This window comes from Carlito syrichta, unplaced genomic scaffold (assembly GCF_000164805.1).
Source record: "Carlito syrichta isolate Samal-C Ts95f unplaced genomic scaffold, Tarsius_syrichta-2.0.1 Scaffold154383, whole genome shotgun sequence".
Lineage (NCBI taxonomy): Eukaryota > Metazoa > Chordata > Mammalia > Primates > Tarsiidae > Carlito > Carlito syrichta.
This window is the reverse complement of record NW_007098479.1, coordinates 103,780-115,129: the sequence shown is the minus strand read 5'-3', so window position 1 is coordinate 115,129 and position 11,350 is coordinate 103,780. Positions and strand designations below refer to the sequence as shown.

Here is an 11,350-nt window from a genome sequence, read left to right as displayed (position 1 = left end):
TCCATCGCGCTCCCCCGGAGCCGGCGGCCCAGTCACGCCCGCAGGGAGCCCGCGGTTGGATCCGCTGCGCCTCTGGGCGTCCCAGGCTGGACCCCTGGGGAAACTGGGCCCCCGCCGCGGGGATGACTGTCCCCCGCCCGGAAAGCCCCACTGCCCTGTAAGTGCCTCGCCCGATGAAAGTGACAAACGGACACGACGTGTCCTCGTAGGTTATGGAAAGTGGAAACGATGGCCTGACTATCTGAAAATTGCGAAACCCGGAAGGGTGGTGTTAAGGGTCGGCTTCGGGGGTCTTGTGTGTTGCGTTCCCACAGCTGTGACCCGCGTTTTTCTCTTAAAGGAACCTTGAACATGGCCCTGGGCATCGGATACTTACAGACAAGGAAGGGAACAGAAAGGACGGGGTGCGCTGCGGGATGGTCTGAAGGAGGAGGAGGCGCACCTTTACCCTAAAACCCGCTGTTGAAAATTAGTAAATACAAGGTCAATAAGAAAAGGGCCGGAGGTGTGTCTCACAATGAAAGTGTTTCATGATCGGAGTACATCATCTGTTTCCTCCAAAAAGTCTGGTGTGACTCAAAGGATGTCATTGAGTTAGGACCATGACACCAAGTTAAAATCTGTCAGGTGCAGGAAGGAATGTGCAAAGGTGCTTTCTTGGCAGTTACAACTAGAGTCCATATTGTGATGGAGCACCCAGACACACACACAAATTGAGTAAGCTTCACCAAAACAGTGCTTAACCTTTACCATGTGGGCTGCTTTCTGTTGTGTTTTTTCTGTTCCACTTTCCCAAAAATAATGGTCGTAACTTGAGAAATTAATGTTGTGACCCGTATTTGAAAATCACAACTCAAGGGTAAATAAGGAGTAAACATTGACAAAGGTTTTAAGTCATATGCTGCAACACTCAGTACCACTCCAAAAAGCTGTATATTTAAAATAACGGAAAATCTGCATTCCAGCAGATGAAAGTTCATTTAGAACTAGGAGAGCATCTGCCTTGCTCACAGCTGTTTCTAGTTCTTCTCACAGAACAGGTGAATACATTGGTGGGTTTCCGGAAGTTACGTGTTGAATTAGTGTACAGAAGTAAAATGACTTTAGCGATAGCTAGACAGGGGAAATGCACACTTGTGTTTCTGGGCGTGAGAGTTGAGGTTGATATAGAGTTGTGTGGAGGTGTGCCAGTCAGGAAAGAGGGTACGAATGTTCAAGTATGGACATAGAGTGGATTTCCTTTTTGCTAAAGACAACACTTTTCCCCTGTGTGTGCATGCATATTCTTTCACAGATGCGTGGTCAGGTGCTTGTCTTCGTGGCCACTGGAGGAGGCTCTCGGTGGATGCAGGTCTGTGTCCTTGTGGCCTCTCCATGTCACAGTGGCTGTGTGGTGCTGCGCAGACCCTCTGCAGGGCTCTGGGAGTCTGCCGACTGTCCATTGAAGGTCCCTGAATGCCCTTTTCTCTTCAGAGGGGAGGACCTCAGGCGAGTGGGAGGCCACCTCTGTCCCGTACCCCATGTGGTTTAGGCAGGGTTTCTCCCGGTTGGACAGACAACGAGCCCAGGAAACCTTTAGACCAGAGGTGATCTCTGCTGCGGCAGGTGTCCTGTCAGTTGGTCATGTTTTTGACCTAGTTGGAAAATCATTGTAGCAGATGGTCATTGTAACACGTGTGTGCTGGATACTCCCGAGGATGGAGGGACAATAGCATTTCTCAGTCTGCTTCCCAGTATCACGCCCCCACCCCAGCAAGGGGTCTTCAGTGCACTTTCATTCTGTGGGTATAGGTATTGTGTAGCGGTGAAGTCTGGACCTTCGGTGTCGCCGTCACCCGAGTGGTGAACACTGTACCCAACAGATCATTCTCATCCCTCACCCTTGCACATCTCCGCTGTCTATCACTCCGCTTTGTGTCCAGGTGTACACATTATTTAGCTCTCACTTATAAGTGAGGACATGTGGTATCTGAATTTCTGCTTCTGAGTTGTTTCACTAGAGGGAATGGCATCCAGTTCCATGCTACTGCAAAAGACAGGATTCCATTCTTTTTTAGGCTGAGTAGTGTTCCCTGGCATCTATCCCACATTTTCTTTATCCAGTCACCTGTTGAGGACACTTAGGTTGGTTCCACGTCTGCTATTGTGAATAGTTCTGTGCTCAACACACGCATGCAGGCATCTTTTTGAAACTTCTTTTGGGTAGATCCCCAGTAATAGGATTGCTGGATCGAATAGGGGTTCAATGTTGGGTTCTTTGAGAAATCTCTGCTTAGGAGTCTTTTGAGGTTTTTTTTTCCCTAATTGTCCCTCAATAGAATTTTATTATCACATTGTAATATCATATATCCGTTTATGTCTGTAGCCCTTTAGAGGGTCACAAGCCATGCCAGAGGATAAGATTTTTTTCCCCCACCCCGAACCATTTTTTTCCCTCTTTGGGGCAGTAGCACCCCCCTTGGGAATGCATGAGGTGGAAGAAAATGTGCCAAGAAAGACTTGCTCCCCTTTCCCCATGTGGGCACTGGGAGTCTCACAGGAGAGCTTGGCCTCCCTGCAGCCTCTGCCTCCCCTTCTTCAAGATCAAAGGCATTTAAATGAGGACCTCTCTGCAGGGCCAGTCCTAGTCTATCCATATTGCAGCCAAGTGAAGACAGCAAGACAGAATTTAGGGTGGTCTGATGAAAGCAGAACAGGAGGAAGCATGTCCCTGTTGCCAAACCTGATTCCAAGCTTTGACGTAAAACATTAGCCAGATTGACTGTGTTTTCAGAGAGATAAGCGGTGGGAAGGATCGTTCCTCTGTGGTCAGTCTTTATGATTGGAAACTGTGGTTTCTGTTATTAAACAGTAGAATGCATTGGACATCTGAGCCAAGTGAGGCAATTTATCTGCATCAGACAGTGGATGTGTACTTTCTGTTGACTGGGGGTGTATACGAAAGAGGCAGCACACTGTGATCGTTCCTGGGCGTTCCCGATGCTTGCTCCGTCAGTCTTGTGAGAGGGCAGATTTGAAGCCTTGTTCATGCAGAGCTGCCAGGTGTATCCTGGTAGCAGGTTCACCACCAGTCTGAGGTCCCATTCCTTTACATGTCGCCTGTGGCAGCTTTTGTTCTCCAGTGGCAGAAGTGAGCAATTGAGACAGACCGTTTGGCCCATAGAGCCTAAAATATTTTTTCTGGCCCCTTAGAAAAGTGTTTGCCACCTCCTCTTCCAGAAGATATAAAGTAGAGTAATTGGATCTCAGAATACATTTTGAGAAACCACTTCACAAATGCCTGTTCACTTTGCGTGTGGTTGCAATGATTCACACTTATGATAAAAAGTGGTGGAAAACATTATTGTAGCACCACTAGTATTTAAACAAAACCAACAATGAAATCGACATAAGGCAAGCTCTCTTGAATGCAAGTTGAGTTTAGGAACAGCTTTTCTGTGGTAGGATACACTTTAAGGCTGTAGAGGCTGATGGTCCTGCTTCTTTATTAAATCCAAGTTTACATCAAAAGTCATGTTTTTATTTCCTTGCCCCAGGATTACCACTAGCACACTGCTCTCGTATTCTTGCACTTCTGACCCAAGGTGATGGTTTTTCTAAGTGACAGAAAAGTGGTGGCAGGATCGGTTTAGAAACATGGAGGGCCTGTACAATTCTTAGTAGTTTGGGTATTTAGTGAACTGGGTTTCTGCGATAGAAGTTTGTCTCCCTGTTAACCTTTTGCAAGTCTCCGCTGGCCCCACCCTTCTCTGTTAGTGTGGGATGGGGTGTGGTCATGTGTCACTGGATGTCTTCTCACTGCACCTTGAGTTGGCTGCTTCATTATTAATAAGGGAGATTCGTTTCCACAGGGGAAGGCTCTGCACTGAAATGATTAATGTTGAATTTGCGTAGTGTGGACTCTGGTGCGTCTTTGTTGCAGAGGGTCATTCCCTTTCAGCCCATTTTCCCCTCAAAAGCACTTGGGCCAACTTCCAGCAAGGTCAGGAGCAGGGTCTTCATGCCCTTTTGTCGTCATTCCTGTCTTTGACTCATTATGAAACTATCACATGAACTTTCCTTCCATTTTCTGTCAACCATTGGGCCACCTTGATCATTCTAGGCTGCACACTTTTGGTTCCATGAAACTCAAAACCAACTTAATTTTAATTAAAAAAAGCAACAGCAAAATGTGTTTGCAGTGATAGTTCACCCTCCTGAGCAGCAGTTGCTGGCTTTGGTGTCCAGGATCCAATAGGGGTTGCCTGGGGACGTGGTCTCCCAGTTTCCCTGCGGTAGTCCCAGGCTCACATCCTCTGTGCACAGTGACCCTGCAGAGCCAGGGCTTTTCCTTGCAGTGCCACACAAGCCCACAGATGGAGTCTCGTGGCCTGGCTTGGGTCGTGTTCCTGTCCCTGCACCGGTCACTGTGGCTGGTGGTATGTGGCTACGTCAGGCCTGGGTAATGTGCTATCCTTCTGTCCAGGCCTGGGGGCTACAGGACCCAGGCGCACCCAGTGAGGGCATGCTGCAGCAGCAGCTCTGAGAGAAAAACATACCAATGTGCCATTGAGCCCAAAGGACTTCACTGTATGCTGGTCAGGCAGTGGCCCCACTGTGTGCTAGGCTGACAGTGGCCCCACAGCCCCCTCTGTAGGGCAGGGTGTGCTCTACCCTCCCTGCTCACCTCAGCAATGGCTGTGCCGGGATACCCATGAGAGCCTGTGTTGGGTCTTCCTCACCTCTGGGTGTGCTGAGAGCCCTTCTCTGCTTTGTTCCTTCACCATGCTGTGTAGAAAAGGTGCAGGTGTGCTTCCAAGGCATCTGGGAAGTAGGAAGTGGCCTCCTTAACTCACCCCTGAGGCTGGCGCCCCACCTGTCCCCTGGCCCCTTAGAGTGGGGTGGACTTAGCTGCTCACAGGCTCTGTCATGGCTGGTCCCACTGGGCCGTATCTTCCCCTGCCTGTCCAGAACAACCTGTGTCAGAACAGATGTCTGCAGCTGCTGGTGGCCAGGGAGCTTTCTTCTTCACTTTTTCTACCCCAACTTTCCAAGGGAATGGCCGGTTCACACGCATGTTCATTGTTCCGCTCTGTGATCTGAGCAGGAAGAATGTGAGGTGGGAACATGTCTGGGTGCTCGGGTGGCACTTCCTCCTCAGCAGCTGAGTTCAGATAGCCATCCATGTGGGCACAAGACACCCGTGCAGTCTCTTGCTGGGCTACTACAAGCCACGTGGCCATCTTCCATGGCCGACCACAAACCACGTGGCAGTCTTCTGTGATTTCCCTCTGCATTCCCTTTCAGCCCATTTCTGCTAGTGTCCCTGTGAGGCTGTCTCCCACGTCCCTCAGTATGTCCTCATACAGTGAGAATGGGCACACAGGCCTTGAATTAGCACCAGTAGCGTTCTTGACTCCATGAGAGTTACCCAGAATGGCTTAGACAAGTGGTTGCACATGTGGTTCTTGCATTCAGCCAGTCAATGCTGCCCTACATTCTCCATGCATGAGTGGAGAATGTAGGGCAGCATTGACTGGCTGAATGCAAGAACCACATGGGAATCAGAGCTGTCATGAAATGTTTGAGGCTGTTTGTAAGTAATGGTCTCCCTTCTCATCTCAGGATGCAAGTAGTGGGGACATTTTTAACACAGTGGTTTGTTCAGCAGAGGATGTGAAGGAGCAAGAAATGGGATGGCCTCAGCTCAGCCTTTAACAGTGCTCTGTGCGGCCAGCAAATGGCTGTTGGGGTCTCCTGAAGTGACACTGCCCGCTTCCCCTGGGTCTGAGGACTGATGGTTTACAGGCTGCTTCAGGGGAACACCTGGCCTGCCTGCTGACCCCGCAGGATGGGTGCACCACTGGGGTCTGTGGTTGGTGCTGCCCCCTGCCGTGTACATACTACATCCTGCATTGGTTTTGCCTCTATGGCCCACGATCCTTTTCCTTTCAGTCCCCCCCAGGCCAGGTGACCGAAGCTGTGAAGGCAGCGATCGACCTTGGCTACCGCCACATCGACTGTGCCCACGTGTACCAGAACGAGACCGAGGTAGGGGTGGCCCTCCAGCAGAAGATCCGGGAGCAGGTGGTGAAGCGCGAGGAGCTGTTCATCGTCAGCAAGGTGTGCCCTGGGGGAGTGGGAGGCCCCATTCCCATTACCCATGGGTCTCAGCTCACATCAGCAAGGTTCCACCCTGGGGGAATAGAGGGCCCTATCCCATTACCCACAGGCCTCAGCTTGGGGCCTCAGCTTGGGACCCACAAGTCCACACTCTGGATACAGCTGCAGTGAGTCCCCTACATATGAATAAGGTCCATTCTGAGAGCTCGTTCGTAGGTCCAACTTGGTCATAAGTCCAGCAAAGTTAACCTAGGCACCCGACTAACACAATCAGTTATACAGTACTGTACTAGGTTTATAATACTTTTCACACAAATGACACTTGAGAAACAAATAAACACAAAATAAAGAAAACATTTTAAATCTTAACAATGCAGTACCTCGCACTCATGTGACAGTTTACACGAGACACGTGAATTAACTTTTGTGACTGGGCTCATGAATGCATGTTCTCATCTTTGAAAGTTCACAACTTGAAGGATTGTATGTAGGGGACTTACTGTACAGTCATTGCCTCCAGGGGCAATGTGTTGCTCAAGGCTGTGGAGAGCTCCAGAGCCTGCCCGTCCATAGCTCCCTGTTGGACCGTCTTTCCATCTGGGTGCCTTGCCAGGAGCCCATGCTGCTGAGGCGAGGTCGCGGGTTGGCTCTCCCTCTCCAGCGGTCATCTTCAAGGATGGAACTCAGTTCTCATCTACAGATGAGATCTCCACTCCTGGGGACTGTCTTTTACCTGGAGGCTCTTGGCCACAAGGACTCTGGGTTGGGGGTGAGGCTGGCTCCACCAGGGCCAGCCTGTGGGAAGGTTGCCCTAGGAACCCCATTTAGGGCTGGCTGGGGAGTTGCTGTCCATTCTGTTCTGCGCTTTCTGTTAGTCCTGGGAGAGGCTGTCTTGGCCAGTTCATCCTCCTTCCTTTGGAAAGTTAGGATCTATGGTGAAATAGGAACTCCCCCGCCCATCTCTTGTAGCGCCTTGGTGAAGCACGTGGGCAGTAGGGTGAGGGCACCATCCTGGAGCTGTGCGTAGTGACAGGACATACAGTTTCATGAGATATGTGTGGTGGGGTGAGGGTGCTGTACTGGAGCCATGCATAGTGACAGACTGTGCCCTCTGTCTGGGCATGGGCAGTGGGGCGAGGGTGCCATCCTGGAGCCATGAGCAGTGGTGACGGACCATGTCCTTTCGCTGGGTGTGGGTGGTGGGTGAGGGCGCTGTCCTGGAGCTGCACGTGGCAGTGATGGAATGTGCCCTCTCGCTCCAGCTGTGGTGCACGTACCACGAGAAGGGCCTGGTGAAGGGCGCCTGCCGGAAGACACTCAGCGACCTGCAGCTGGACTACCTGGACCTCTACCTGATCCACTGGCCACCGGGCTTCAAGGTAGGGCGCCAGGCTCAAGTGGGTCCCCATGGCCTGAGTACAACCTTGGCATGTTTTGACACCTTTCGCCTCTTTTTGCTGTGGCCAGGCTGGAAGCAGGTAGTTTTTGTCCCACCACTCTCTCATTGCATGGTGGAGTCTCGGGGCCTGGGGACTTGACTTTGATCTTTGTTTTCCAGTTTAAGCCTGCAAGACTTGGCTTCACAGGCCAGTGACCCTGCCAGGCCTTGGGCCCACGAGTCCTGTCTTATCCTTCCTCTCCCCACATGCTACCGTCCACGGCAGGGCTGATCTGAGTACCTAAGCCGTGTCTGTATCTCCAGCCCACAGTCCCTCAGCTCCAGCCTATTTAATGAAGTGTCGGCCTCGGGGGTTGCCTGCCTGTCTTCTTTTTGTCCTGCCCACAATCGGCCCTAGCCAGTTTTGGGGTGTGATGTTTTTAAGATGCCAGCGTCCCCAGCAGGTCTGTGAGGGGCTGTCACTGATGGTTTTACTTGTCGTGGCAGCCTGGAAAGGAGTTGTTCCCATTGGACGAGTCGGGCAGTGTGGTGCCTAGCAACACCGATTTCCTGGACGTGTGGGCGGTAAGATGGCCCGGCTGACCCTGGTCCTTGCTGCTGGGTCTGCTTTCCGGGGGCAGTCTGCACTGCCATTTCTCACTGCGTCTGTCATCCTATGTCTTTTGCTCTTCCTGTCATGTTAAGGCCAGCTTGACTTTCATCTTCTGAAATCAGCAGCCCTGAGGTGGGAGGGTGGGGCCTGCTAAGAGGTCAGAGCTGGTACTGAACGAGTGGATTCTGCGTCCTCTTAGGTCATGGAGGAGCTGGTGGATGAAGGGCTGGTGAAAGCCATTGGCATCTCCAACTTCAACCATCTCCAGATAGAGCGAATCTTGAACAAACCCGGCTTAAAGCATAAGCCTGTTGTCAACCAGGTGAGCTCCCCAGGGAAACCAGTGTCAGCAGGATCCATGCCTGACACTGGCAGGGCTTCCTGCCCACATCACGCACCGAGTGCCAGAGTGGCCCCTGGGCATGGGCAGAGTCCTGAGTGGGGACCTGCAGGGGAGGGCATGGGAGCCTGGCTTGTGGTGACATGGAGACTGGCAGATGTGTGGCCGGCCATTGAGTCTCAGACCTGAGACGGGTGAGAGATGGCCAAAGCCAGGAAGAGCCCGTGGGGCCCAGGCCATAGAATGTCCCTAACGAGGCTATTGCTTCTGATGCTGAGGACACTGGCCAGGAGGTAGGGACAGTCGTTCCAGCTCATCTGGGAAGGAGGATGTTGGGTATAATCTCCTTTGTGGTAGGGGGATCCCTCACCCGTCCTGGCAGCCCTCCTGCTTGCCTTTGTAGATTGAGTGCCACCCGTACCTGACTCAGGAGAAGCTGATCCAGTACTGCCAGGCCAAGGGCATTGTGGTGACTGCCTACAGCCCCCTGGGCTCTCCTGACAGGCCCTGGTAAGTGTCCACGGGCTTGTGTTCTCTTTTCACGCGGTAAGATGGGAAGTGACTAGAAAGAAACATTCTGGGTGACTACAGAGCTCCCCTGGGCTCCTGGTTGGTTTCCTGGAAGGGCTGGAGTTTGAGTGGCAAGATGTCTTTCCAGAGGGTTGGGAGTTCTAACTCACCTTTGAGCCAGGAGGAGATGGCAGCGCCCTCTGAGGCCAGTGGAGGATTGGGCTGGGGTTGGGGCCTCCGTGGGTGGGGATGGCTGTTCACCCTGACCATCCTTCTGTCCTCAGGGCCAAGCCCGAAGACCCTTCCCTGCTGGAGGACCCCAGGATCAAGGCGATCGCAGCCAAGCATAATAAAACCACAGCCCAGGTACAGTATTTCCAGTGCTTGTGGCTGTGCCCAGAATGCCCTGTGTTCTGAGCGGTCCCCATCGGCCACGGGGGAGAGGTGACCTGGGAGGAGTGGTTTGGAGTAGGAAGGGCGGAGATCAGGATGTGATAAGGCCCTGTGCATGGTCTTACCATAATAGTATCTGCCCGCTGCTGTATTGTTGCCACGAGGGTCAGCACTTGCTTATTTATGTGGGCACTCGTCTACAAGTACAAGAACTCTTAGGTCAGCCATGTGGAAAGGTGCGCTTCTCCCAGGGGTAGTTGGCATCCCCTGAAAGGAGGAGGTGTCACTGCAGTCTCTTAATGTGCCTGGAGATGCGGGCACGCATGGCGCAGTGGCCAAGAGCCAGATTCTGGAATGAGGTCTGGGCCTGGATGTGTTCCCACCTGCTGGGGTGACCCGGGTGACCTGGATCTCTCTTCTCCTGTCACATTCTAGCATGTCCCTGCGGGTGGTGGTGTGAGTGAGGTGATGACACAGGGCCTGGTGTCTGTGCACACGGGTCATTTCTGGGTTTACAGGTCCTGATCCGGTTCCCCATACAGAGGAATTTGGTGGTGATCCCCAAGTCTGTGACACCAGGACGCATTGCTGAGAACTTCCAGGTAGGACCTGGCGTGGGGCCTGGCTTCCTCCGCGGAGTGAGGCTGCTCATCCCACCCAGGGTTGTCATCTGTGGTCCCTGCATCCTGTCTGTGGGCTTGAGGAGCTGCAGCGAGCCAAGCGGACTCCTCACTGGAGCTGTGTGGGGGCAGCCTTGCGCCTCAGTGGCCCTGCTTTGCGTGCACCCACGCTGAGGCCCCAACGGCACCAGCCTTCGCCTGAGCAGACCTTGCTCTTGAGCAGCGCTGCTGGGGTTGGCGCAGGAGCTCTTCCAGTTATCCACTGTGCGACCTGGTGCAAGTCACTTAACTGCCCTGTGCCTCAGCTTCCCCATCTGTCGGATAGTACCTGTTTCTAGGGTTGTCGTGAAGGTTACATAAGATGAGTGCCTCACACCATGCTGGTACTTAGTATGTGCTCAGGAAGCATTGCTGCATGGACGGTAAGTCCCAGGACTGAAAGGGTCACAGAGCCCATGCAGTGGTGGACGACAGAGCATGGTGTGTGCCAGGGCACCAGGAAGTGCCCCATGTGGCACCCAGAATGCCCTGGAACAGCTCAGGACACCCCACACACACACATACCCATCCACCCCTTGCACAATGCGGGGCCAAGCTGGCAGGAGAGCTGCTCAGTCTCCTGGTGCCTGAAACCCTCCACTGTCGCCAAGTAGAGTGACTCTGGCATGCACGCACCATCTTCACTCAGGATCAGGTGCAGGTGTGGCACCGTTGTGGCAGGGTCTCTTGGGCTGCTGCAGCTTGGACTCAGGGCAGCTATTTCCACAAGCCTGAGTCTGTGGCTATAACACACACTGCTTGTCCATGGGAGACAGTGATGGTGAGTCCTGGGTGGGAGCAGAGCTCACTGTTTGGAAGAGGAGATGGCTTTCTCCTTATGTGTTGGCAGACGTTCTGTTTCAGGTACAGTGGCAAAACAATTCCCTCTCTGAGAGAGGCATACCCTACCAGATGGATCCTTCGTTTCATATGTCATGTTTATGGTATTAGAAAAGGAAAAATGTATCAGTGGTGAATCTCAAAATGGAACCTGATTATTTTCCTTTTGCATCTTACTGTGTAGTTTTTGCTCATTTTTCTGTAGTTGGAATCAGACTCTGTAGCAAACTCTGCACATTCTGTGATCATCTGAAGCTAAAGGCCCTTCTGGGCCCTGGGTTGACCAGCCCTTCCCAGGTCTTACCCAGTGCTGCAGCCTCTCGGCCTCCATGCCAACTGGTTCTTCCATGTGGTCTGCTGCCTTCGTGCAAGTGGTGCTCTCCTCTCAGCATACCTCTCTTGCCCTCCCCATCATAACCTTGTTATCTTTTTAGGTCATCTTAAATGCCATCTCCTTGTTGGCCGTGACCTTCAGTGTTTCAGCTGGAATTTCTTTCTTTTTTTTTTTTTTTTTT

At 52.4% G+C, this 11,350-nt stretch overlaps 1 protein-coding gene across 2 annotated transcripts in view; it reads left to right on the top strand.

The window, feature by feature from the left end:
- AKR1B1 (aldo-keto reductase family 1 member B) overlaps positions 1-11,350 on the top strand; it is a 15,121-nt gene that overhangs the window by 452 nt on the left and 3,319 nt on the right. Inside the window, exons 2-8 of one of the 2 annotated variants that reach the window (XM_008050928.1) lie at positions 5,935-6,102; positions 7,365-7,481; positions 7,988-8,065; positions 8,293-8,415; positions 8,837-8,943; positions 9,228-9,309; positions 9,855-9,938. In XM_008050928.1, the coding sequence (XP_008049119.1) occupies positions 5,935-6,102; positions 7,365-7,481; positions 7,988-8,065; positions 8,293-8,415; positions 8,837-8,943; positions 9,228-9,309; positions 9,855-9,938 (759 nt within the window). Of the gene's footprint in view, positions 1-5,934; positions 6,103-7,364; positions 7,482-7,987; positions 8,066-8,292; positions 8,416-8,836; positions 8,944-9,227; positions 9,315-9,854; positions 9,939-11,350 lie in introns of those variants that run through there. The other variant, XM_021709033.1, reaches the window with a different exon arrangement.